The sequence below is a fragment of the Nylanderia fulva genome, unplaced genomic scaffold, assembly GCF_048542155.1.
Source record: "Nylanderia fulva isolate GAGA-0341 unplaced genomic scaffold, ASM4854215v1 Scaffold10, whole genome shotgun sequence".
Lineage (NCBI taxonomy): Eukaryota > Metazoa > Arthropoda > Insecta > Hymenoptera > Formicidae > Nylanderia > Nylanderia fulva.
Window position 1 is genome coordinate 3,512,561 of NW_028189193.1, and position 27,274 is coordinate 3,539,834.

The window sequence follows — 27,274 nt, forward strand, 5'->3', positions numbered from 1 at the left end:
AGAGTACAGTCAGCGTCAAAAGTTGACGAAAGCAGATTTTCCTATATTATATATATATATATATATATATATATATATATACTTGTAGTAAAATATTTATCGTCTTATTGACGTAATATAAAGAAAGAAACTTTTTTGTGTACCTATTATCGAAATGCATCGTATAATCCTCTTGTTACATTACATTACATTACATTCTATCGATATACAGAGACCATGATTATTTCGAAGAGACGTTTAAATAAAATCAAAGTGATCTTTCACCTTCGTTGAACATTCGACGTCGAGAGAAGAGATGAGCACAAAGTAAAAAAAACACAATTGCATACATACGGTATTTTGAATGTGCAAAAATCACGACAGGCCCCGTTCGCAAGCTCCCTCGCGATTGGTCGACTGGAGGCTCCCGTGACGTCAGACGTCGGCGTGGCTGGTAACTAGACGGGCGGCCAATCAGAATCGAGCCTCGCGTCACCGCGAGCTGACCAACGCGCCGCGTAGCAAAGGACTGGAAAAACAAACTGGGCGATTGGGGCTCGGCGAAAGGGTAGTGAATGTCGTTTCGGTAGAGAATCTCCGACAGAGGAATTAAAAAAAAAAAAAAAAAAAGAACAAAAAAATCTCGACGACAATGCGGCCGAGGTGCGGACAGGCTGACTCGCGGCTGAATATGAGAAATGTCACGCGCTAACTTTCACCCGCTGACCCGTGATTGACGTGCGAGTAAGACCGATCATCATCATCATCATCGTCATCACCATCATCATCTGTGTGCGTGTGTAATAAATTTTCTCTCGCCCGGTCGGTTCGGTTTTACGGCTCCGGAAAGGAAAGAGAGAGCGAGGAGAAGAGAGTCCTGTCCCGGAGGCGGATCCGCATGCGTAATAATTGTCTGTCTCTCCTCTCCGATCGAAATACATTGTCCGACCGGAGAGCACTCTCGGGGTACTTGGCGAAGAAAGGGAAGTTGCTGTAATGGCCGCCGTGTCATGAAATGAAGGTGCCCAGCCAGTTTTGTGGTGCCACAATGGAGGATAGCTGTAGCCCCGCGTCCCAGAACCACAACGGCCAGCTGGCCGGAGGCGCGAACGTCTCTCTCGCCAATAATAAGCACCAGGGCGGCAGCGACAACGGCAGCAACGGCGACGCCAAGGACCAGCGGCCGCAGTATTCGATGCCTGGTATCCTGCACTTCATCCAACACGAGTGGGCCCGCTTCGAGCTCGAGAGGTCCCAATGGGAGCTGGACAGGGCGGAATTTCAGGTATACACTTGGAAATTTCTTGCCCTGACGCGAAAAACTCGCCCGGACGCGCGATAATTCGTCCTTGCGTATTTGTCACTTGTCAGCTGTCATGTGACAGCGGAATCGAGTCGAGACTGAAAAAATCCAAACAAATATCGGTGTTGAGATAATAAATGCGAATAATTGTCAGGAACTTGAATACGTGGTTGTTCGTAGTAAATACTGTTGCTCTCGATTCATTGTGTTGTCAAACATAGCAAGTGCCTTTCTCTTCGTGTTTGAGCCTTAAAGATATTGTTTGGCGAACTGTGAAATAAAATATACAAAACAGTATCGTTAATAAGAAATTCTTAACATTGATTAATTTTTTTCATATTTTGTTGTGTAGGCTAGGATAGCTTTCCTTCAGGGTGAGAGAAAAGGGCAAGAGAATTTGAAGAATGACCTTGTGAGGAGAATAAAAATGTTAGAATATGCGCTTAAGCAAGAAAGGTAAATAATTATCATTTATGTTTATATATACATATGATGTTATAGTACAGCAATATTATTTATGAAGAAATATCTTTAATTGAGATGAAACAGTAACAATAAAAAAAAACTAATTAATAAGAAAACAAAGAGGAAAATTGGTTAATGAGAGCCAAGCGCTCAAAACATAAAGATCTTTTTAAAAAATTCCTTTAATTATATATTTTAGTTTCTTTTGTTGAATCAAGTAACTTTTGACCAAATTATGAATCTACAAATTATATGAATTTTTATTGAGTACCTATAATAAATGTTATTAAAGTATTTTATTAATAGTTATTATTATTAAGTTATGTGTGATTGCAATAGAATATTTTTTAGTGATATTCATATAATTTTAAATCACAATATGTATTAGAATACAATCTTGTAATTTTTACAGAGCGAGGTATCATAAACTAAAATATGGTACTGACTTAGTAATGCAAGGAGATATGAAACCACCTCTTTATGAAGAAGGTACTACGTGCAATATCTCTGAAAGTGGTGGCGGTGGCGGAAGTGGCGGTGGCAGTGGCGGTGGTAGTGGTGGAGGAGGCGGAGATGGAGAGGCTTCATTCACATCTGTCAGTAATGTTAGTTGGAGACAAGGTCGCCAGCTTCTAAGGCAGTATGTAAAATGTTTTGTTTAAAAAAAAAATACGATTTTTAAATTACTAATATACAAAGTTTATTCATATTTATTTAATTTATTGTATTTTATATATATATATATATATATATATATATATATATGCACACATGAAAATAAAAAACATATATAATCTAAAAAAATATCTTTTTAAAATATTTTAATATTCTAAAAAAATTTTCAAAGAAAAAGAAACTTTATAAGGACCTTTTTTTAGATATTTGCAAGAAATTGGATATACTGATACAATAATAGATGTACGATCAAACAGAGTACGATCATTGCTTGGTTTAAATAATAACACAGACACAGAGGAAATGAATACTCCAGCATTAAATGGAAATGAAGGAATAGTACAAGATAAGCAAGAATATAATGAAAGTCTTGTACGCCGAGGAAAGCAGCAACATCCCCAAAAAAAGGTAAAAATATAACTAAACGTGTTTTTACATTTGACATTAACAAAAGAACTTGAGTGTTATTGCTAATTTTAGTTTAAAATTATATAAATTAAATTAATAAAAATTTATTATCAAAATTAAGAAAATATTGAAATACATTATAAAAGTATCTAAATCCGTATTATACTTTATATCTATTTATATCTAATATAAAAAATATAATATTCTTATTTTAGCAACAGCCATCTTCTATAGCAGAGGCAATGATATTAGACACAGAAGCAGCTGTTATAGCAAATTTCGAATTTTTGGGTCACACTGATATGGACATGGAAGAAGAAGAAGGAGATGTAGAAGATGAAATTTATGATGCAAATACAGATAGCAAACCAAATAAAGTAATTATTATTAATTATTATTATTCTCTATATACTCTTTTATTATATTTTACTTTATGATATATTCATTATCTGTTATAATGTGTTATCTATTTATGTACTAATATAACTTATCTTTCTCTTGCAGGCATCTATGCCCCTTCTAGGAGAAGATGTTGATACAGATGCAGAAGCAGAAGAGGTATTAAACGAGTTAAATCTTCTCACAGAAATTGAAGAATCACCACCTGGTTCTATTCATCTGGAAATGAATTCTTCAGAATGGAGTAAGTAATGTTCTTATTTATTCACATATTTCAGATTTCAAAGTTATATATTTCAAATGTATTTTATTTCAAAGTATTTACATATTATATGTTTGTTACTAATTGTTGTTACTTTTTGCAATCAATTAATGCATTGTGCTGTTGCAGATGCAATAGAGATGCATAGAGGATTACAACTGGATCCAAGACGTCCAAATAAAGAAGGTGATTCCACATTGGAACTAGGAGAGTTAGAGCAATTATGTGTTAACAATGATGCAGAAATATCATATGATGTAAGCTGAAAGATTTTTTTCTAAATTTTAGAAGTTTATATTCAACATATAATTTACTAATGCTTCCATATGTATTATTATACAACAGATGGTTTCCACCACAAAAGAGACTTTCAGAAAAACGTGGAACGCAAAATATACATTGCGATCGCATTTTGATGCTGTTAGAGCACTTGTCTTCCATCCCACAGATCCAGTTCTTATCACCGCAAGTGATGATCACACGCTGAAATTGTGGAATCTTCATAAGACTGTTCCAGCTAAGAAGTTAGTAAATTCTATCTTATAAGAACACACAATTTTGATCATTTAATGATGATTAATGTATTTTAAAGATATATATTGCACTGTTTTTACATTTTATTTTTTTCTGTGTACAGGTCAGCTTCATTAGATGTAGAACCACTTTACACGTTCAGATCACATACTGGACCTGTATTGTGTCTAGCCATGTGCAGTGCGGGCAATCGATGTTACAGTGGTGGTTTAGATGGCAATATCCATTGCTGGACACTTCCATCAGCTAACATTGATCCATACGACTCGTACGAACCAAGTGTCCTTAGTCACACATTAACAGGGCACACAAATGCTGTTTGGGGCTTGAGTATGTATCATCTGCGTCCTACCATGCTGTCGTTCAGCGCAGACGGAACTGTAAAATTATGGGCACCACAGGCCCCACAACCTCTTCTCAATACATATGTCTCGGAACAAGGTACAACCAATATTATTATAATCTTTTTAAATTTAAAACGATGCACCATGTAGATAATTATTAGCAAGTAGAGCATGTTTTATTGCTAAAATAACACAAAAGTCAAATTCGCAGAACTTTTATCTAGCAAATATTGATTGAATAAGTAAGTTTTTTCTGTATATCGTAAACTTTCGTAGATTATTAAATATGTGTCATAATAATTTTTCTTTTTCTTTATAGACGGTATACCGACTTCGGTTGACTTTATCAGAGACGAGCCGCACAAGCTGGTCGTAGCTTATGAAGGAGCTTGCGTGGTATTTGATACTGAAACTGGCGCGATCGTTGCGCGACTCGAGGCGAACGAAACGAAGGGCGTGAATCGCGTTGTAGCACATCCAACATTACCACTCGTTGTAGCCGCACACGAAGATCGGCATATTCGTTTTTACGATCACCGGTCAGCTACTCTTGCTCACGCGATGGTGGCGCACTTGGATGCAGTTACTAGTCTCGCTGTAGATCCTCATGGTCTATACTTACTTTCAGGAAGTAAGTACAAAGAAAGAGGACGATTAATCTTCTGTAAAGAAAATTCAAAACGTGAAAATAGTCATGTTTAAGGCTCCTGGATCCTCACCGCGATCATGTCAGATTGTGATGTCAGAGGCGAAGAGCCAGGAGCTTTAATGTTATGTATTTTATCGTTTCTAATTCAATAATTATTATATTCGCGCAGGTCATGATTGCAGTATAAGATTATGGAATATGGACAACAAGACTTGTGTTCAGGAGATAACAGCGCATCGGAAGAAATTCGATGAAAGTATTTTAGACGTAGCGTTCCACCCATCACGACCGTTTATAGCGAGCGCCGGTGCTGACGCTCTCGCCAAAGTGTTTGTGTGAAATGTGTAAATCCAGAGATACACTTACATCAAAATAATTTCTATTATTACATCAAATCAAGCAGTTTTTGTACTATTATTCTTTTTTAGATAGCCTTATAACTTTACGCGTCCATCCGCATACACACATACACATATACATACGTATACACGTTTCCAATTTCCGTTTGTAACTCTGATCGTTCTCTTCTGATCGTTCCCATTTTCCGAGGTACCGGTTTATAAAGAAATCAAATTGATCGTATATAGTATTCATAAGAAATGAAAAATTTTATCCGTAACTCTTGTCTGTGACAGTTTATGGAAAGAAAAAATAATTTTAAATATAAACGCGCTGCTTGTTGATGTTAATCATCATTAAGTAGCCAATACTATTTGGAGAATAGCGGGGAGGGGTCTATCATGTAGAATATTAGCCGATATAGTCCCGATAATTAGAGGAATCAGCCCCTTACCCACAGAATCCAGGAAGTACACTGCCGCGGTAGCGTAATATTTATCCTTACGTTAACTATTTATTACCAATATCGCCGTTACTGTTGCACACTGCTACTGGGGATTAATACAATCGTAAATAATCAACGATACAGTTGTCCTAACTAAAAAAATGCATTAATTAGTCTCCCATTACACATAATTTTTCCTGCTGCCTTATATATTCATCGAGGCTAGCACACAACATAGTAATGATAATAATAATCGTAAGTTAATTATAATAGACATATTATAATAACAATAAATTATATAAAAAATTGTGTGTTTCTCTGTAATATATTGTATTTAAAAATAGATAACTGTGTAACGTATTATAATGAACATTTTTTTATTAAAATCTCATTCCATTATTTTCTTATTAGGTAACATAAACGCGCGTTTTGCGCGCGCCAAATAAACTTTTAGGCTGAATTTCCATCGAGCGCGTCAACGAATTAACCAATCAATACATTCATTTGTCGGCCATTTTATTATAATTGACAATTTTATTTTGATGAAAAGATAAAGATGATGTTTGGGGTTTAGAGTCCTATAATATGCTATTTTAGCAATCGCATTCATTGTATACAAAAATAATATAAAGATGTCAGATTTTAGTCAGTATATTATATTGTATTCGGCAGTGACGAAAATTTTTCTTTCCTCCCCCCTCTAAGTTATTTTGATATGATGGAAAATAGTAAACAGGATTTTTTTGTAATAAGACAAGACTGACAAGCGTCCTATATGTATTGTAACAAAAGTATCTTTTAAAAGTAAACACTGTAAACACATATATCTCAAATAAATATTTTTGATTTTTATAAATTAATAATTTTAATAATCGAGCGTACACAGTACGAAATTAATTTTAAACACAAAATATAGAGAAACCACATCGAAATTTCTTTTGACGAGATTATATAGTAACTTTTATCTCGTCCTCGCTTTTACATTTAATTGGCTAAACTCTTTATTAAAGTGATTTGGTTTTAAAAAATATGACATGTATTTCACATTATTTATAAATTTATACTTTCTTATTTTTTAAAATAATATATTAAAAATATAATTATAATATATATATATTATAATATATTAAAATATATATCAGTAATATACATTAATTTGTAATTATTAATTTGTAATATATTTTTATATATTTATTTATAATATATTATTTATACAATATATTTAAAATATATTTTTTTAATATGAAGTTGGATTGAACTGAAGCGGTCTTCACTTTAAAAGTAAAGTGATCTCAATATGGCGGTACTGGAGGTGATGGTGGGGGTCCAATAATCGCTTCTCTCTATATAGGACTCTAGTGCCAAGTGCTGTCATATGATTTCCCATGCAATTCCACGTGATTCGAAACTGAGCGCATGTCTTCTGTCTCTCTCTTTCTCTCTCTCTCTCTCCCTTCCTATCTCTCTCTTCCCTATCACTCTCTTTTTCTCTCCTTCGTTCAGAAGAGAAATTTTTTTTCGTATAAATTTCTGTTAAAGAGACCTGTCAAAAAAGCGTTAAAACAATGGAAATTATATTTCCATGTGTTTTGTAGGATTCCTCGTGATTGCAAATTCATTTGAATCATCCTACGATATATAATATGCCATCTCAGTAAGCAATGCAGTGCGGATGTATACACTATTGTATTATGATGACTATCTGAGAAGCATTTTACGTTAGATGCAATCGCGTTAATCAGCCATAGCGTTTGTATCCATACATGTATCGGTGTGATCCCGTGATATTCTTCGTGACTAATTCGATAGAAATCAACGGGAAAGCTGTCAATGATCCCGAGAGAATGAGAAAATTTCGCACGCCCGTTCCAGGCATGAAAAAAGCGCTTCCAGCTTCTTAAGAATCGTTTTGTTGCTGCACCTCGTAAGTGATAAAGTTTCCCAAATTTTTATCTTACGTCGAAAAAAAAACAGGAGAAATGAGTGAAACAATGCAAATTTTTCACGACACTCGTTTTATCCGAAATTTGACAGCATGCTTATAATTGTCTAATCTTACCTGCAAAATCCTCTGACAGGTTATGCGCGAATAAAATCTAGATCGATTTCATTCACTAATTTGAATCAGAACGTCGATGAACTGCGATATGTCCTGTTTTTCTTATGAATATCGTGACTTAAAGGCCTAATTATGGAGCGGAATGGTGCTAGAGAAATGGAGGAGCGTAGATGCATTCGAGATACTGGGAAGGCCTTAAAGAAGTATGGAAGTACAGCTAAACACATGACAAGGACCGAGAGTTTGGTGAAACACACTGTGTGTTCCACGGATACCCTCCAAGGAATAGCTCTGAAATATGGAGTTACGGTAAAGCTCATTCATGTACATTGTTCTGTCATTTTTATACTTTATATTTGTGTCACGTATTTCACTCAATGTTCAATATCACCCACTTAAGACAATAATTATTGTCAATGTATAATTGATGTGAATTTTTGCAGACAGAACAAATAAGAAGGATTAATAGATTATGGGCATCGGATAGTTTATTTTTGCGAGAACACTTGCTTATTCCTATTAATACAGATAGTTCTGCTTCTATATGTAATAATGAATCGGTAGCTCCTGAAGAGCATGACATCCCTCCAAATGTAAGTAAAATTTAAAAAGTATCATAAAAGACATGTACTCTATTAAATAGTGACATTTATATTCTAGTAAAAATAGGCATACTTTACAAATACATATATTTTGCAGATATCTAGTCCTTCTTCAATATCACCTATTGATGATGAAAGTTCATTTAATGATTTTTTAGCTAAAATGGATACTTCAATAGCTAATACCATGAAAGAAGTTGAACGTGCTCAAGGGAACAGTGAGTAAGTTATTTTCCATGCTTTATATGTAGTATAAGTGCAATATTCAAGTAAAATTTATATATTTTCAAGCATGCATTGTATATAAAATATCAACCTGATGATTTAAAAAAGGTATAAAAATTAAAATAGGCAAATTTTTACTTATTCAAATACTCTCTTATCTGCAAATTCAAATTTAAGCATAAGATATATCCTTTAACAAATATATCTTCATAAATTAACCATTTTATTACAGATTCTGTACTGATAGCAATGATGTTTATGTACAACGACGGCATGGATCGGCTAAATTACGAAACTCATTTCCTACTACGTCGAATAGCTATTCGACACCCTCCTCTGATTCTGTCAGACCCATGTCCTCTAGTGATATGCATAATTTTCCAACTGCTGTAGTAATGACACAAGGAAAAAAAGTAAAGACTTCTTTGCAAAGACTCGAACAGCAACAAGATGAAATGTTCCAATTGTAGCGTTTAAGTTTTATTGGGTTGTAATATTCTGATTGTCGACTGTTATTAAACAGCTTGTAGGAAAGGATGTACTGTATATCAATGTGATAGGAAATTGTTTTTCATGTTCAATGTTGATTGAGCCAGTTATAAATTTAATTAAACAACATTGTTCTTTTCTGATTTTTGCTATCAAAATATTGTTTGTATTCTTATAGCATTATTCTTACATAATGAATGCACTGTATTTGAATTTTATGTTTTTTTTTTTATGATACTCATGCAGAATAGATCAACTAACTTTTATACTGTTTAAACATTACAGTAAACTGTTTAACTAATGTTATTTAATGGACCATATGTGCCTTGAATATAAATATCTCTAAATTATGTTGAAATTCTCTCAATACTTAGTTTCTGCCTAGTTACATATCTCATAAAAATTGATATAAATTTTTTTATTTTAATTTTTTTAACTTTATAAAGCACTGTGATAAAATCACAAATTTGACAAAAAAAATAGCTGCATAATAGAGAAGTAGTGCAAAAACTACATATAACTAAATTATAGGATCTATCTATGCAATGCGACCTTTTAAATTAATTGTTATATTTGTTATAATAATAATAAATATATTTTATTTTCTCTTAGCTATCTTATTATAAATTCTTAATATTTTCTTCTCTTACTATAAAAAAACTATATAAAATTTTTATAATATTTAAATATATTAATGTTATTTTATTTATAAAAATCCTGGCGAAATTAGAAAAAGCAGCAGTTGTGAGGGAAATATAATAATATTATAAATTAGTTCCTTTAATATTAATTCTTAATTAAACTAAATTTTTTTTATAAATAATTGTATAATTCATGAAATAATATTAATTTTAAATAATATCAATTAATGTAAATATTAAAACATAATCTTAGATATATAATTCCAAATCATTCTTTAAAATATAATATAAAAAGATCCTAAAACTAAAGAGAATTAATTATTTAAAATTATAATTTTTACAAAAAATTAATAGAAATTAATAAAAAATTAATACTGAGACAAATTACTATTATTTCTAAAAAAATACTTGTATCTAGACTTGATATCATATATATATATATACATATGTATGTATCCAATTTTGTACATAATCTAACAGAACCTTGTATGTTATGCTGTATATATTGTTGATAGTAATACTAGTTGACAAAATGTTGTCTGTAATTCATACTTATACAATATAATTTTATTGTAAAAATATATAAAATGTTATATATATATAGATATATATAAATTATATATGAGTTATGTTATAATCTCTGATGCGTTCTCTCATTTATATATATATATAGTCTTGATATATGTAAGTTAGGAAAAATATAATTAAATGATGACTATATAAAAAAGGTGTAAATTGTAAATATAAATTAAATAAAAAATTCAAAAAATATATAATAAATCTTATTATTTTTATCACACTATAGCTGCATAAAAAATTTGAGAAAGTAATATTACTTTTAAAGTATTACATCAATCTTCATAAAGTACACAGTTTCTACAGAAACATATTTTCTATAATTTCTCACATTTTTCTTAACTTCTTAAATAGTTTTTAGAAGTATAAAAAATATAAATAATAGTGTATAATATGTACAAATACATTTCTCTAACTTTATCTGTTTATAGTTTTATTTTTTCATATAGTATATCTACTTTGGAGTTAATTATTCTTATAGGAGGTTTTACATATTTATCGCAGGAACACTTTGTATCATTTACAAAGTTGAAAGATCCAAAGCGACTCTTACAATGTGGACAATGTAATTTACCTTTAATCCAAGATTCCTGTAAAAATAATTATTTTAGTTTATACACAAACATTTTTTGAATTTTAATATAGAAAGAATAAAATGCAGAAAAAATACCTGGTTGATAATACTTATAATCCAATCTGGTGCATTTTCTGCAGTCATATATGAACAACAATCAGATTGATCTGTTTGACATCTTAGATCTGTTGGCTGTAACTTTACTTCGTTATGTGCATTAAATAGAATAGAGTCACCTTTAAAAAGGCATTTACAACAATGCCTGCATTTCACTTCCATGATGTACTAAAAACAGTTAATGCAAAGAATAAGTTAACTAATATATATATATATATATATATATATATATATATATATCTAAAAATTAATTATTGTTATTATTAATTATATATTTTATTGCTAACTGACTTGACAAGAAAATTTTATAAATGTAAATTAAAATCATAGAGGAGTTTATATATCTATTATATTATAAAAGCTATTTTAAAAAATAACATTTGCACAACTTACCAAGATGTGTGCTATTAATTATTATACTATTGTGATTATTATTATTTTAATAAAAGGTATAATTGGAACATATATTTTTCTCAAAATTACGTTCCCTTTAAATATAACTTTAAAAAATACAAAATTGCACCAAAAATAAGTTTTTATAACCTTCTTCTTGTGTCTGACACTTAATGTGAATATAACCTTTATAACCAATGCTGTGTAAGTAAAGCGTCATGTTTTTTGCAGAAAAAATTGCAATTATCTAAAAGTAGGAATTTTTAATACATCTTATAAGGAAATAACTATTTTGTTATAAAAATAAAATAATGTATACTTTAGTATGTAATATATATGTAGATGTATAAAGTTGATACTTTGTTTATTTCATTGTCATTACATTCATGTAAATGGCCTTAAAATGAATCTCAATATATACTACTTTTAAATGAAAAACTGTAAAATATACAGTGTATGAGAAAATAAATGCGTGGCTAATATACCTTATAATTATATCTTAACGCAAAATACAAAACAAATTTTATCATTAAAATAATATATAACATTAACATAACATTTGCACATTAAACAACAGATATGTTCAATCTTCGCCTGCTGGTATTGCATCTTCTAATCTTTTGATAAATTTGACACGCAATTCGGTTACATTATCGTTTTTAAGTTGATCTTGTACAAACCAGCAGGCTATTTCCATTTGCACCATTTCACAAGCTCCTCTAAGTACGCCAGTTAATATATTACAATACTTCAAGTTTGAACAATTATCTGGTAATTCTACAAATTCTGTTAATGGATTTGTCTCGAAACACAAAGAGAATTCGTCTCCAGCTGGGCTCCAATTTGTAATTGATGGTGTTATACCGAGGAATATCTTGAAGCCACTCTGGATCTTTTCAGCTGTATCTCTAAAGTCGTAACATCGACCAGAACCAGTCCGTGCTAGAAAATCCTCTATCAGTCGAATTCCTATGTTGTATCCCATTCTTTCTAATTGTTTGTTCACATCTTCCACATTCTCGTAGTCTTTGATCAATTGGGCTACAAGTGCGCCATAAGTTAGAGTAAATAGTTCAGAGTTCTGCAATATAAATAAATATATATATATAATAAATAAATAAATGCAGTATAAATAAATATAAATAAATATACAATAAATAAATAAATATAAATCAATTATAAATATAAATTAATACTAAATAAGAGAACAACATTTTTCATGATACACAGACACTGAGCGGACAGTAATATTTTGAATATTTGCTAAATTTCTCAATATTAATTTCTAAAATTTAAATTAAAAATCTCCAAATAATCATTAATTTTCAAACTAATAAGAATACATGTCCCTAACCTCTCAAGACTAATTTTATACTTGATATAGATATTAAAAAATCATATAACACATATCAATATTGCATTAATATTTCACGTGCAAATAAAACAATAATATACTTGCCACTTTTTTCGCATCAAGTTTTGTTCCAGTTCGTGACATTGTTGATACTTGTCATAAACAATTAGGACTGAACTTTTCTTTTCCCGATAAACACACCTCTATTCTGTCTATCTTATTCTAAATTTCTCGTAATTCTGAATTGTTCTGGTTTATAAAATGTAATTTTTTTTCAGAATAGCGAAGAAAAGTCGAAGTTGAATGGCTAAGTTTCCGGAGCTGTCAATCCAACAGTTCCAGAATAGAGATCAGCTGTAAATATAGAATCGATTAACGCTATCGATTATAATCGAGATAGCAATCGATGCGCTCCGTTTGACATCATTGACCAATATCAGAGTACAGAAATTTTTCATTTCGTTCATAAATCTTCGTAGTGTCACAGAATCTGTGGTAGTGTCAAATAGATGTTTTTCAACATGAATTTTATATTTTCCTTTATTTAAAGACAAAATACATTCTTCTGACATAGTTTTTATTTCGGATAATATTCAATGACATATACTTAGATAAGTTGATAAAACTTTCATACTCTAGAAAAAAATATAATATATGTGTACCTTTTTTTTTTATAATATTACATCTCTTGATATATTTGCATGTAGTTTAATAGAATTGACAAAAAATAAGAGAATAAAAAAATAAGTTTTATTTACTATGGTATATCTTCAATGTAACCATTGTTAAAATCTCAATGAGATTTACTGCAAGCGCCTTTGACTTTACTTTCTACATGATTGTCTTCAAATATATCCTTAATAATATCGCGTTTTGGTTTCGAATGTGTAGGTAAACCACGATATAAATTCTCCGTTATCTGCATTCTGTTTGTGTTGTGATTCTTGAATCCTTGATTTAAATATTCAATATTTTCATTGTCATCAATAGCTTTCATCGTAGCCAATAGCTTTTCTTTATCATAATTAATTGCTTTCTTTTTGACATTTATTTGTTTATTATCTACTCGCTCAGTTTTTGTGCTATTAGTTTGATCAGTCTGATGAGACATATTAGTGGATAATGTATCGACATTTCCTGTTTCTAATGAATTCAATTTATTTTTTGTTTCTACATTGATATTGTTTGTATTTAATGTTTCTTCATTGCTTTGGTGTATTATACTTGGCGTTTCCTCTACTTTAGACCTAAGATATTCCTCTTCTAAGGTATGTGCAGAATGAGTGCTTTCATTAGAATTTGCTGTGAAATCCTCTTCATAAATTTGTTGTGAACTATTTTTGGCTTCTCTCCTTTTTGGACTTGATAAATTTTTAATTTCCTTATATTCGTTATTTGTATCACAATAATCCTTGTCAGATGATGTATCAGTATATAATGGTTTATCTTCCAAATATATTTCATCTTTTTCTTTTATGTAGTCTTCTTTTTTAATATCAATCGATGAATCTGTTCCATTATCTATTTCATTATCTATTCCATTATCTTCCAGGAATTGTTGTCTTTCCAGCCATTTCTTTGCAGACTGTTGAGGAATTTCTATATTTTCCATATGGTCTAGAATATGATCAGATATCCTTCGTAACTGTGCATTCCTTAATTTTCCAATGTCAGATTGTTCTCTTATTTCTGAAGCATCATGATTTGCGTGAACAATATCATTAAAAGATTTACTAAATTTAGTGTACTTGGATAAATCAGCTCGAAGATTATTGGTTTTATATTCTATGGAAGAATCTCTATTTATATCTATCTTTTCGTTAGAATCAAATTCGGAATCACTATCGTAAACATCTTTGTTTCTATACTGCATTAATTTATTCTTCTTTTTCTGAAATATTAAGTCCTTTGCCAAACATGCATTTAATTCTTCCTCCTCTTCTTCGTCACTACAATGAATATCTGCCTTTTTCATCATATCATCCAAAGTATCAGAGATATCGTCTGTGCTGCTAATTAATCTATAACAGAAATGATAAAATAATTGCAGTATAAAGTTAGAATCATTATTTCATTAATATAAATATATATATATATATATATATATATATATAAATTATATAATACTGTATTATGATTCAGAAAATTGTACGTATATTTTCTTATTATTTATACCTTGCGTATAATTCTCTAGATTTCTGTGCAGTATCTGTATCATATTTCATATGATATTCAAAAGTATTTCCACTCTCTCCATCGTCAGATGAATGATCATCGGATTCAATGTCCAGTTCTTTTTGCAGATTTTGCTTTTTTATTTTGCTGAATAATTTCCGCAATTTGCCGCTTTCGTTTTCATCGTCACTCAGATCATTTCTTTCTAGAATTTCTTTATACTCTAGTGTGATTTGTTCATTATGAGCTCTCATTTCTGATTCTTTAGATCTAAATCTTAAATCGTCCATGGAATGCGCATTTTTACGCATCTGTGGTGATCTTTGCAAACGAAATTTTCGGACTTGTTGCAGATTTGTCATTGTTTCCGATTTTAATCGATCCGCTGAATGATTTGTATTATTCGTATAATTTATCCGAGTCACTTTTTCATCTTCATTAGACTCCAATGTATTAAGCAGTGGCTACAATTATAACACACTTATAAAATCTTTGTTAATTATTGTATGTAAATTATTATAATTTATTCTCACCAAATTGTTCTTTGATATATCAGTTTCACTTCTTTTACTCCTATTGGATATTTTAACTGGATTAAAGGTGCTAAAATGTATACATATACATTAATAGATCTCTATTTTATATATATTATTAGAAATAAATATATAAATAAATAAATATATATATATATATATATATATATAAAGATATATACATATAAATGTACCTGAGATTTGTAAGAGAATGGCTACCTAGATTTTTCTCTTTATAAATTGGCAACTGACTATTATAATATAATCTCTTCTCTCTATTGTCTAATAAACATTCTAAACTTTTTAATTTCTCCATTGTTTCCTGTAAAGTTTTCTGTGTCTCTTTGTGTTTAGAAATCTCGACATGTAATTGATGCTTCAAACTCTTAGTTTCAAGTGCAAGTTTTCTATGTAAAAGCTATAAAAAGAATATTTTATATACATATACAAGAGTAATAATTATACAACATAATTATATTAATATACAACATAGTATATTTTATTTCCTATTATCTATTAATATAAAATAAATATATTGACAGAGAGAGCTACCTGTATAGTTTCCTGTTGCTGTTGCATTTTATGATTCATGTCGGATAATTGCAATTGCAACTTTTCTCTTTCTTCAAGATTTCGATCTTTACTAAGTTGCAATAGATGCTTATTTTGTGACTGCAAAATAAAATTTTTTTAAAAATCTATGACAAATATCATATTTAAAAATATTATGTACACATATACATTACATATGAATATATTATACATGTATATTTCAATATATTACATATGTAAAACATATATGTATATATATATATATATAAGAAATACATTTGCAGAATAAAGTTCATTTTCTTTTTCTTTTAACAAGTTGCACGTATCCTTATGTAACTCTTTTAATTTTTTATATTTTGTTTGAAGTATTCTCAGTTCTTCGTGATGCGAATTTATAAGTCTTGGTAACTCAGCATTTGTTCCTTCGTAACGCCTTAATGCAGAATCTTGTCTTTTCTGCAATGCTTTTAATAATCTATTTTCATTTGCTAATTCCTATAAGAAAATTATTTTTGTGTACTAAATAAATATCCACTATTAAATATATAGAATATATCAGCATATTTTTTTTAAAAACTTGCATTGAGATGATAATGTGCATCAGCTAGTTGATTTTGTAACTGCTTAAAACGAAGCATTTTTGCTGACATCACTCTTTGTCCAAGAACACTTTTATCACGAGATTTTGGTTGATCCAACATTGATTGTTTAATATTATCTCTATATGGTGCACCTATAGAGAGAGATATATGTATAAATATAATATACAATATATAATGAAGTATTACAAAATATTTAATATATTTTAATACGTTTTTATACAAACCAAGTAAAGGGTTCGAACATTTTTTGTTTGATGGAAATACTATCTTTTTGCAAGGAGACAACTTATTTTTGGATTCCAGTGTTGAATTTTTCGAATCAAGCTTTGGATTCCTGCAAATTGTACATTTAATAGATAAAATACATTAATTTAAAACAGAGTACTGAAATTTATAATTATTTTCTATTCTTTTTTTTTTATATCGTAATATTATGATTTATTACACATGTCATTTGAATATTTGGAATAGATAATAATAAACTTTGGATATATATAAAGATATATCTATAGAAAATGTTTCAAATAAATTTTAACTAGGAATATACATTTTCTTTGTGTATTATTTGAACTTTGAGTATCTATACTTAGAAGTTTATCAGTACATCATACATATAACAATAAATATATATTCTCAAAGTTTTATTTACCTATTGACTGTTCTATGCACATTAAGCTGTACAACCGGCAAGATAGATGCTTCAGTTTGCATTTTATATTTATACACTGCACATTACAATTCGCATTGTAATTGTATGTTATTCTTTACCAAGTTGTCACAGAACTGTCAAATGCTCCTTGTAGGCTAGTCGGCATCCATAATTGTTTTGAAGAGTTGTCAAGGCAACATCTGTGTAAGCATTAGTGATATAATGATCAATGTATGTGTGTGCTTTCCTTTAGTATTATTTTAAACACATTTAAAATATTTTTACTTGCAATATTAGCTCTATGCATAAGTTTCTAATAAAAAGCAAGCAAAAAATACTTTAATTAAAAAAGATTTGTATTGTTTTTTGATATATTATACATAAACAAAATTGCTCTAAAAATCTAGAAACTTATGCACAGATCTATCTTAACTGATACTAAATTTTCTCTTAATTATTTCTTTATTCTAAGTGAATAATATGTATTTCTTTATATAACAGTTTTCTGAATGGATAAAAATTTCTCAATTTAAATGAATTTTATATATCTAATTAGCACTCATAATTGTACATACATACAAATTATTTCAAAACAATATGTATTGCTTTTCCATTAGAATATTCACAGAATATTGTTTTTGATTAATTAAAATATTTATAAGAGTATGTATAAAGAGTATATAATAAAAATGGTTGTAACAAACTGATTGTGTATTACTGAATATATATATATATATATATGTGTGTAATATTTTTGTTTATTAACAAAACATTATTTATACATAAACTTTATAACAAATAAGTCTTCTAGCTTTACAATTATATTTATATGTACAGCATATTGTAATATTTTCTAATTTGTAAAATTACTCCTTTGTAAATAAATTTGCTAAATTTTAATTATGAAATATTCCAAGAGCAGTTATTTCTTAGAACAAGACTTTCATTCATTTACATATATTACACGACAAGTACCTTTTTACCTAGATTATATTCTTTTTAATTAAGCTGTTCAGCTTTATTTTTATCTTCTTGAGGTTTCTTCATACCCAAATATTGAGTCTCCCACAATTTGCTATACAAAGAATTTGGTATAGATAACAAAGACTCATGAGTGCCTCTCTCGACTAGATTACCCTGATCTAGAACAAGTATATCATCGGCATCCATGACTGTCAATAAACGATGCGCAATCACGATTGAGGTCCGTTTTTCTGTCGCTTTGCGTAAGGCATCAAGTATATTCTGTAAATAGAATATTATTACATTTATTTAAACTATATAACTAATATCTAGTAACATAAAAAATTATATATTTATTTACGTGTTCTGTAATAGAATCCAATGAAGAGGTAGCTTCATCAAAGATTAGTATAGGGCTATTTTTCAGAATTGCTCTAGCAATCGCAACCCTTTGCTTTTCCCCTCCGCTTAATTTCAAACCACGTTCTCCCACAGGTGTGTCGTAGCCTTGTGGCCACTTTAATATAGAGTCATGTAGATTTGCCATTTTTGCAGCTTCATAAACATCGTCGCATGATTTTCTCAAGTTACCATAATGCAAATTATAAAAAATACTTTCATGAAAAAGTACAGTGTCCTAAAATTTGTTGCAAATTATAAAAGAGCACTAATATTTGTATATAAATTAGCTTAAATCATGGAAAGATAAGAAAAAGTTGATTTTACCTGGGGCACAATCGAAATGCAGTTCCTGAGATCTTCTAAATCGACATCTCGAATGTTGTGATCATTGATATAAATATCACCACTCTGTGGTTCAAAAAATCTATATAGCAATCTCACAACTGTTGTCTTACTAAAAAAAAAGATAAATAGTCGCAATGGAATAATTGTTTTATCAATAGTCATCTATCGAATATTTACTAAACTTTCTAATTAATGTCTACATTAAACAATTTATATAGCTAATATCTTACCCACAACCAGATCCTCCAACAATAGCAACCTTCTTGCCACTTGGTATGGTGAACGAAATATCTTTAAAAATAGACTTTCCCTCAACATATTGGAAATTTACATTTTTAAATTGAATTTCTGAAGAGTCTGGCGTCACGTAGAATCTCAATGCATTTTCTTTCGACTGTTAATAAATACCAAAAAAGTGATTTAAAATTATTTGTGAGATTATATGTATATAGATTATTTCAAATCTTACCTTAATTGCAGTATCTGTTGTCATGAGGGTAAACATGGTTTGCATGTCAATGAAAGCTTGTCTCACTTCTCGATAAACAGAGCCTAAAAAGCCTAAAGGAACTGAGAGTTGAAACAACAAGGCGTTTACCATCACCAAATCGCCAACAGTCATCGTACCTAAACATAAAAAATATGCAAATGTACCAAAAAAAATACAAATGTAGCATGTAGTAGTTTGCCTATAGTTTTAGTAGTTTCTGACTAGTCTATAATCTCTCACCAGCAGTAAATAATTTATTTACCATTGACAATATTTTGTGCTGCCAACACCATGATGAGACTTAACGCACCACTAAAAATAGCATTTTGTCCGAAATTCAGCATCGCTAAGCTTGTACTAGTCTTAAGGGACGCAGTTTCGTATTTCTTCAAAGATTGATCGTACCTCTCTACCTCGAACTTCTCGTTATTAAAATACTAAGGCAGAAAGAAATATGTTTCAACACTTTTCTCGGTCTCTTTAAAACGAATTAAATGGAACTTACGCTTCATTACTGACTTTTACTGTTTCATAGTTGATAAGTGAATCTATCGCCTTGTTGCCCGCTTCGTTCTCCGCTTGATTCATATGAATCCTGAACTTGGTACGCCATTGTGTAACACCCAACGTGAATACAGTATAAACGCCAACACAACCCAGCGCTACAGCCGAGTATTCTGGTCCGCATTTTATTCCTAATATTGCACTAACTAATGCTAGTTCAAATATTGTAGGTACTATGTTAAATACCATAGCGTTTAGAATAAAATTAATGCCGCGACTGCCGCGATCGATTGTCTGTAAAACATGTATGTATAAGAAGATGAAATAGAAAGTGTATATATAACAAAAATATATATATATATATGTTTTTCAAATATTAATATATAACATATTTTAAATTTCGAATCTTGATTAGAAAATAGTATATCTGCCAAGTCAAATATTACCTTCGATAAGGCGCCAGTCTGCCTGCTTAAATGAAAAGCCATATCAAGATTGTGTAGATGTATAAAAACATTTTTCGCTATTTTACGAATAGAGTGTTGCGCAACTTTCGCGAATACCGCATTTCTGAGTTCGCTGAAACCGGCAGCTCCAGCACGTGCTATTCCATCTGCAAAGAACGTTAATCTGGAATTACATATAACTGTTACAAAAATTCTTTTATCTATTGAAATATTAAAATATTCCAAAAAATAACGCATCTTACACCCTACGAGTAATGATGTTGCTACAGTTGCGACTGTTGCAGGCGCAGTTGTTAAATCCATTACAGCAGTGCCAGTGTGAGTGTTTAAAATATCTACAGCATACTTGAAGATAAACGGTACAAGGACATTCAGGACTTTGGCTCCGACAAGTAAACCCACTGCTATTTTAACTCTTTGCCGTATTTCTGGATCATCCTACAAAGATATAATTATATAATAAATATGGTATATATTATATATATATATATATTGCACAGATCATAAATTATTACATACTTCCGGCCATATGTATCTAAGCATGGCTTTCAACATATCTGTACTGGTAACAGATGATTTATTATGTAAATCAAGCGCATCTCTGCTCAAACCAGAAATACCAGGATGAAAACAGTTTCTCTTTTGCTGCCCAGGTTTTGCACCGGTTAATCCAGTAACAACCGATGTAAATTTCACTGGTGGCACGACAGATTTAGATTGCGGCACGTTCTTCTTCTTCTGAGCACGGTCGATTACATTGCCACTGCAACACTATAATGGAGAAACAATAATTAATATGTATCTTTATTAATATATCCTACAAGAAATATAATAAATATATATTTGTAAGCATATATGTACAATTATATTTATTTAATTAGTTTTAGTTTTGATTAAATTTGAAAAAATAATGGAGATATAAAAGAATAAGTGAAAAGTTAATCACGTGACTTTTAGTTTGCATAATAAGATAAATGGTAAACTACATATAATTTATATAAATTATATGTATATATATATATATATATATATATATATATATATAATGTAAAAAATTTACTTTGAGAAATATTTAATAATTTTAAAATATCGTTAAATAAATATATTCTTATGTATCTATAAAATTGATAATAAAAGGAAAATTAAAAACTATCAATACTTTAATTACTATTTATTATTTTCTCTGTTATCATAATATAATATTTTTTAAAAACATTTTAAATATGTATAATAAAATTAATTATATAAAAAAGATTTTTTAAATATATTCTATACTTGATATTGTAGGGACTAAATAATATTATATAGATAATCTTAAGATTGCTATAAATTATGATTTCCTGAATGTACAGCTTCTATTGCTGTTATATAATTAAATGCCGTATTTAAGATATTAATATATTCATTTACAAGATCAATTGCAATAGAAAAACTCTGACTTTTAGATTTTAAACTCCTCATATTATTCAAAGCACATGTATATTCTGTTTTCTTCAAATTTAAAATACTTAATCCTAGCTTATTAATGAAACACAATTCATGAGAATCAAATGTTTTGCTATATATCTTCATTTTCCAACAGTTCTTTTCTAATTTTGTACCTAATATAAATAGTGTTATAGTTGCATTATAATTAAGACCGTCGCGAGTAAACGACATATTCTTATGAAAACTATTGAATGTAATAAAATCTAATTTGCTCTTTGAAATGTCGAAACATTTTTGTATTTCTGAGATATCAAAATGGATTTCGTCTAGTGGATTGCATGGAATGAAAAATCCATAATCGATATACAATTTAAGATTGTTATGTGCTCCATAATTGATAAAAACTTGTGATTCTTTATCAAACGGTTTCAAAGTAATAATTTGATATAACTGATTTTGATAATCGTCCGTAACAATAGATACTTTGACAGCAGTATTGATGTCATGATTAAATAAATCTAGAAATGGTGCCAGAGCCAGATTATTAGGTTGTTTTATATTAAATATATTCTGTTGACGCAATAATTTAGTATCTATATACACTGCTCTTGTATTAACAACATAATATGCCCATTTAAATCTAGTAAATGTTAATATCTTTTGTAGATGCAAATTGCAATGAGAACAAAAATTATTGGTAAGATCTAGATGTTTCACAGCTTTCATTAATAAAGAAAAATTACTTTCTAATTTGTGTGCATGATTTAAAGAATCTAAAATAAAACTTGGCAGCATTCTTTTCTCTTTATTGGAACAAAAATCTAGATTTGTAAAAAATTGTGGCAGAGTTTTCAAATAAAGATACCACTTTGACTTTGTCTCCAAATGTGTTTCATACACAAGAAATGTTGCAAGCATACATTGGGAACTAAAACTATCAGTAATATTATTTAAAAATAAAATTTTAATGTTACTCTGCAATAATACATCTGTCGTTATTAACATTTGAAATGGTAATTGAATCAATACTTCATTACTCTCTATGTGTTTTAATGTTTTCAAGCCTCTGCCTGTGAAAGGAAAATATTCTGGTATCAAATGACGAATCGATAAACAGTTTTTACTTAGAAGCCAGGATTTTAAAGATATTAATGACTCTTCGATATTTTCATTCAATTTTACAAAGTTGAGCTTCTTCTTCTGGCGACGTTTTCTCAATGTTCGCCCCATTGCAGATATATAGATATTTTATCTATAGAAGCTGTAACAATAATCTTTATTGTATGCTGAAGAATTTACATATGTAATTTTTAAATAAATTTTAATTAAATAATTTTTATAAATCTTAAAATCTTTTCACACATATATATATATATATATATATATATATATATATTACTTTTTTATCACGAAGGTTTGTGCACATAATATATAAAAAATCTCAAGACTAACTATAATTACACAAAATAATCATGTGTTATTTATTAAAAATTGTAAATGTTAAAAGTATAAGAACATCAAACATTAAAAGAATAATTAAGACAAAATATATATAAATTTCATGTATATATGTTGGTGTATGAGTGCGTTTACATAACTATTATTAATGATCATGATGAACCATCATAACAAAATTCAATATTTGTAAGTACATAATTATTGGTTTCATTACCCTAATACTGAAGCGCGAAAACGTAGAATTACATCCAGCGACGTAGAATTTATTAGATAATATTAATCTTGTCGCGATACACGTGCAATACATCTTTCTCATCAAGCTACTCCGCAGCTTTTCGTCGCAGGTTGCCTTCCGCAGCAAATGGCCACACCACATGCTCATCATTTTTCTTTTACGATTTCTTCTCTCACAACATTGAGAATATTAAATAAATATTAAAATAAACGTCATCACACACCGGATTAATAATCGCGGCAATCGTAATCAGCTGTGATAAACGTAACCACGAAGCACACGAGATCCATTCGTGGGTTTGTTCTTTATTGCTGCACTGATGTACAACCTGAGAGCGGCCACCGCGATTCAGTGGACGCGTGTACTAATACGTCCCCTGAGAAAGTAGACGTGAACTACGTCGTGATGCTCGGTAAAAAGCACGGTAAATAGTTCGATTCCGTGATATGGTTCATGTCCGAACTATTCAGATAAGAACCAAGTTGAGAACTGAACAGCTGAATCAAACAAGAACCAACGATCCATCGCTCTGGCTTTGTCTCATCAACGATCAACGTCTAACGGACTCTTGCGGCCGCAGACACGAGGTTTCGCCTTTCGAAAGGTGCACCGTTTTGACATATGTTCTACAAGCGTGTCAATTGTCAACGTAGAAAAATATCTTCCAAGCTCGATTTAAACGCAACGTCGAATTACACACATGACATATAGTGTGTATTTGTTTCTAATATTTAATTTAATCTGCATTCATCCAGAATAATTGGTGAGTCTTAACGTAATTGAAATTAAAAAGCTCTACTAATTTTTTTTACACTACTTCACGTTCCTTTATTTCACCTTTTATACATAAAAAAATAAAGTTTAATTTATTGGCATTCGAAAAAAAATTCAGACATTTCGTAAACATTAATTGAACGTTTTGGTAGAGCTTTTTATGGCAGAGAAAATAAGGACTTTTAAATATTTATATAAATTTTGAATACAAATAATCATTTTCACGAATGTTATAAGTGAGATTTAATTACGTGAGAAATTTTTCGAAAGTTAGGTCAGAAGAGAAAGTTTTGATGACACACTTATTTTATTAAGTATGTAGTTTCTCAGTTAGATTATTTACATTCTAGTTTGTACTGTGATCTTAATCGAGTTTTCTGTAATTGTGTCCTCTTTTTCACTTATTTTTAACATCTTTCTCTTGACAAAAGTTTTATTATCCAACTGTGCCCTGTTGAAGTAATATTAAAATCCTGAATCATAATTTTGGGAACAATTATTGACTAAATAATATATTTTTATAAAATGTTTATTATAGGAAATTAATAGATTCCTCAATAAAATAAAAACAATGTCTGCAAACACAGCTATACTCAGAATTTGGAGAAGCAATCCTGCGACTATATTTGTGTGGAAATCAGAGATATTTCAATCCCAAAGAACAATTTTCACTTCAGTGCAAAATAAATTTTATTTTAACAATGTTAATAAAGCTGAAAACAAAGTGGCAGCGAATCAGAAAACAGACTGGAATAAAACTATGTCAGAGGCAGAAAAGATTGTTGGATATCCAACATCTTTTTTAAGTTTAAGATGGCTATTGAGCGATGAAATTGCAAATGTTGCATTGCACTTAAGGAAATTGGTTGGATCTAATCATCCTTTGTTGAAGACAGCTAAGTGAGTATTATAGTATAATGTTTTTTTAGAATAAAAATAATATTTACATTTTTCCAATAACAGAAGCATTATTTATAATGGACGTAACACACAAGCATTTGGTCTTATTGTACTGTTAATCTCGAAAGCTGCTGGCCATTTGAATGCAAAGCCAATAGAAGAAGATAAAGCTGCAGGCGTATTACATAGGTATAGTAATTTCAATACTATTGGTTATATGTACACATAATATTATTTTTTTAAACAAAAAAAAAAGAAATTAATCTGAAATATGTAAATATTTTAGTCAAAGAGCATTAGCTGAAGTTATAGAGATGATACGCATTAGCAATTTGATACATAGAGGACTGGTAAATATAAATACAAATGAATCTTTGTCTGTGGAATCCTCAGAATTGAACAATATGACTTTTGGCAATAAAATAGCATTGTTATGTGGTGATTATTTACTTAGTAATAGTTGTGTCGAATTGGCATCTCTCAGAAATCAGGATGTAAGTATATTTATTATTTTTTTTACTTGAAGTAAAGAGTAAGAAATGTAACTTTATTTTTTTATAATTTAAGATCTATATATAGTTAAACAAATTCTTTTTTTCCAGCTTACTTTCTTAATATCATCTGCAGTAAAAGATTTATGTCAAGCAGAATTTGTAGGATGCAGAGATAATCAAAATTTTCCCATTCCATCAATACCATCCTACACACAAAATCCTAGAGGCTATGCACTTACAGAATGGACGCTTCTAAATGTTTATGGTGCTGGATCATTGCTAGGAAAAAGCTGTCAAGCCACATTGCAATTAGGCGGACATAGCAAAGAAATTCAAGAGGAAGGTTATAAGTTTGGCAAACATCTAGCTTTAGCTTGGCAGGTAATATAATTCGAGAAAATATACATTAAATGTTTGTGCAATTTTTAAATAATTGTACAAGTTTTAAATTTTGTAATTTTTTTGTTTAAAAATTCAATGTAATAATATTTTTGTAGGCTTCCTTGGACTTAAGTTTATGCATCAATAAAGACAAAGAAATCTTGCATAATTTGTGCGCTGCTCCAATCATGTTTCATGTTGAACATGATTCATCAATTTTATCTGAATTTGATAAGGGATTAGAGTCAGTTGAAAATGTCGACTATTTAAAGGTATGATAAATATAATTGAATATAATCAAATTAAATTTATGTTTTCTAGATTTATATTTAATGAACCAATAAATATATAAATAATGTATGGTGTACAGGTACTTGAGATTGTTGCAGCTGGTCCAGGTATTGGATTAACTAAAGAACTTATAAAAGAACATTCACAGAAAGCTATGGAAGTCTTAAATGTATTTAAAGAAAATGATGCAAAAAAGGCCTTATCTAACATTATTGTTGCAATAGGTGATTTTTAATTATTACAAATAAATTTTTATTATTATTTTATATATACTAATTGTAAATAAGCAAAGTTAAAAAAAGAACAAATTTAAGCTAGAGATTATAAAGAGAATTTTTTATGATACAGAAATTTTATTAAACTATTAAAGTTAATATTAAAGTTTATTGAGATAGTTATATTAATATGTAGAATATTTATAGATAGGTACATATTTTTATATACAAATTAAATATTTTAATAAGAAAATGTTATCGTTTTATCAAAATTGTTTTGATATTTATAACTTTTATAATTATATTTACAATATTTTTAAGACATTTATAAATTATATTTAGATATACATGAATTTTTATACTAAAATTTTTATATATAATGTATTTTATATGTAACTGTAAAAGCACTAATATTTAATTAAATTATTTTTTATAAACATAGTGTTATTTAAAAAAGTGTGATTTAAAATAAGAAATCTTATTACAGTTATACTTTGTGTGATATATATATATATACATACACAAATTTCAAAGCATTTGATTGATAAATCAGAACAAAAAATTTTTGCTTTTATCTTGATAGA

At 29.3% G+C, this 27,274-nt stretch overlaps 7 protein-coding genes and 1 long non-coding RNA gene across 13 annotated transcripts; 3 read left to right on the top strand and 5 right to left on the bottom strand.

Annotated features, from left to right (window-relative positions):
- Positions 1-511: 511 nt before the first annotated feature.
- Cka (Connector of kinase to AP-1) lies at positions 512-6,162 on the top strand. The gene is made up of 11 exons (XM_029303995.2): positions 512-1,264; positions 1,635-1,738; positions 2,160-2,387; positions 2,626-2,830; positions 3,046-3,207; positions 3,335-3,473; positions 3,621-3,748; positions 3,837-4,015; positions 4,129-4,466; positions 4,689-5,000; positions 5,188-6,162. Exons 1-11 carry the CDS (start codon positions 995-997, stop codon positions 5,355-5,357), a joined length of 2,235 nt encoding a protein of 744 aa, XP_029159828.2. The 5' UTR covers positions 512-994; the 3' UTR covers positions 5,358-6,162.
- A 940-nt stretch (positions 6,163-7,102) lies between these two features.
- Positions 7,103-9,864, top strand: red (LysM peptidoglycan-binding domain-containing protein red). Of its 2 annotated transcripts, none has more exons than XM_029304050.2 (5): positions 7,103-7,726; positions 7,986-8,170; positions 8,305-8,454; positions 8,561-8,681; positions 8,921-9,139. In XM_029304050.2, the coding sequence occupies exons 2-5, from the start codon at positions 7,994-7,996 to the stop codon at positions 9,079-9,081; spliced, it is 609 nt and encodes a 202-aa protein (XP_029159883.1). In that variant the 5' UTR covers positions 7,103-7,726; positions 7,986-7,993; the 3' UTR covers positions 9,082-9,139. The 2 variants fall into 2 exon arrangements, with proteins under 2 accessions (XP_029159883.1, XP_029159882.1); XM_029304049.2 differs by having other exon boundaries at positions 7,107-7,726; positions 8,561-8,685; positions 8,921-9,864.
- Positions 7,330-8,164, bottom strand: LOC146725229 (uncharacterized). The gene is made up of 2 exons (XR_014924648.1): positions 7,862-8,164; positions 7,330-7,755 (listed from the first exon to the last, which is right to left on the bottom strand). It is a non-coding gene; the product is annotated as an uncharacterized LOC146725229 (long non-coding RNA).
- A 723-nt stretch (positions 9,865-10,587) lies between the features above and the next one.
- Positions 10,588-11,691, bottom strand: LOC146725230 (E3 ubiquitin-protein ligase RNF180-like; the record flags this gene model as incomplete). Its single annotated transcript, XM_085483616.1, has 3 exons — positions 10,588-10,984; positions 11,065-11,253; positions 11,629-11,691. Coding segments are annotated over 3 exons (417 nt in total), but the record flags the coding sequence as incomplete, so codon positions are not given.
- A 134-nt stretch (positions 11,692-11,825) lies between these two features.
- On the bottom strand, positions 11,826-13,202 carry Bet3 (blocked early in transport 3). The gene is made up of 2 exons (XM_029304004.2): positions 12,938-13,202; positions 11,826-12,559 (listed from the first exon to the last, which is right to left on the bottom strand). The coding sequence occupies exons 1-2, from the start codon at positions 12,974-12,976 to the stop codon at positions 12,062-12,064; spliced, it is 537 nt and encodes a 178-aa protein (XP_029159837.1). The 5' UTR covers positions 12,977-13,202; the 3' UTR covers positions 11,826-12,061.
- Positions 13,203-13,354: 152 nt separating this feature from the next.
- LOC114931865 (uncharacterized) lies at positions 13,355-17,412 on the bottom strand. Of its 3 annotated transcripts, none has more exons than XM_085482579.1 (9): positions 17,344-17,412; positions 16,937-17,028; positions 16,674-16,825; positions 16,369-16,587; positions 16,093-16,212; positions 15,735-15,958; positions 15,541-15,610; positions 15,008-15,471; positions 13,355-14,853 (listed from the first exon to the last, which is right to left on the bottom strand). In XM_085482579.1, the coding sequence occupies exons 1-9, from the start codon at positions 17,403-17,405 to the stop codon at positions 13,626-13,628; spliced, it is 2,631 nt and encodes an 876-aa protein (XP_085338705.1). In that variant the 5' UTR covers positions 17,406-17,412; the 3' UTR covers positions 13,355-13,625. The 3 variants fall into 3 exon arrangements, with proteins under 3 accessions (XP_085338705.1, XP_029159833.2, XP_085338701.1); XM_029304000.2 differs by having other exon boundaries at positions 16,919-17,028; XM_085482575.1 differs by having other exon boundaries at positions 16,674-17,028.
- A 67-nt stretch (positions 17,413-17,479) lies between these two features.
- ABCB7 (ATP binding cassette subfamily B member 7) lies at positions 17,480-24,150 on the bottom strand. 3 transcript variants are annotated; one of them, XM_085482588.1, is made up of 12 exons: positions 23,615-24,149; positions 21,034-21,285; positions 20,757-20,952; positions 20,494-20,660; positions 20,063-20,341; positions 19,806-19,980; positions 19,523-19,680; positions 19,284-19,447; positions 19,033-19,162; positions 18,668-18,943; positions 18,319-18,588; positions 17,480-17,543 (listed from the first exon to the last, which is right to left on the bottom strand). In XM_085482588.1, exons 1-11 carry the CDS (start codon positions 23,783-23,785, stop codon positions 18,343-18,345), a joined length of 2,214 nt encoding a protein of 737 aa, XP_085338714.1. In that variant the 5' UTR covers positions 23,786-24,149; the 3' UTR covers positions 17,480-17,543; positions 18,319-18,342. The 3 variants fall into 3 exon arrangements, with proteins under 3 accessions (XP_085338714.1, XP_085338718.1, XP_029159834.1); XM_085482592.1 differs by having other exon boundaries at positions 17,483-17,543; positions 18,327-18,588; positions 23,615-24,150; XM_029304001.2 differs by lacking the exon at positions 17,480-17,543 and having other exon boundaries at positions 18,117-18,588; positions 23,615-24,148.
- Positions 23,997-26,913, top strand: Pdss2 (Decaprenyl diphosphate synthase subunit 2). Its single transcript, XM_029304002.2, has 7 exons — positions 23,997-24,398; positions 24,948-25,309; positions 25,373-25,498; positions 25,596-25,803; positions 25,912-26,184; positions 26,301-26,456; positions 26,555-26,913. Exons 2-7 carry the CDS (start codon positions 24,981-24,983, stop codon positions 26,708-26,710), a joined length of 1,248 nt encoding a protein of 415 aa, XP_029159835.1. The 5' UTR covers positions 23,997-24,398; positions 24,948-24,980; the 3' UTR covers positions 26,711-26,913.
- The last annotated feature ends 361 nt before the right edge of the window (positions 26,914-27,274 follow it).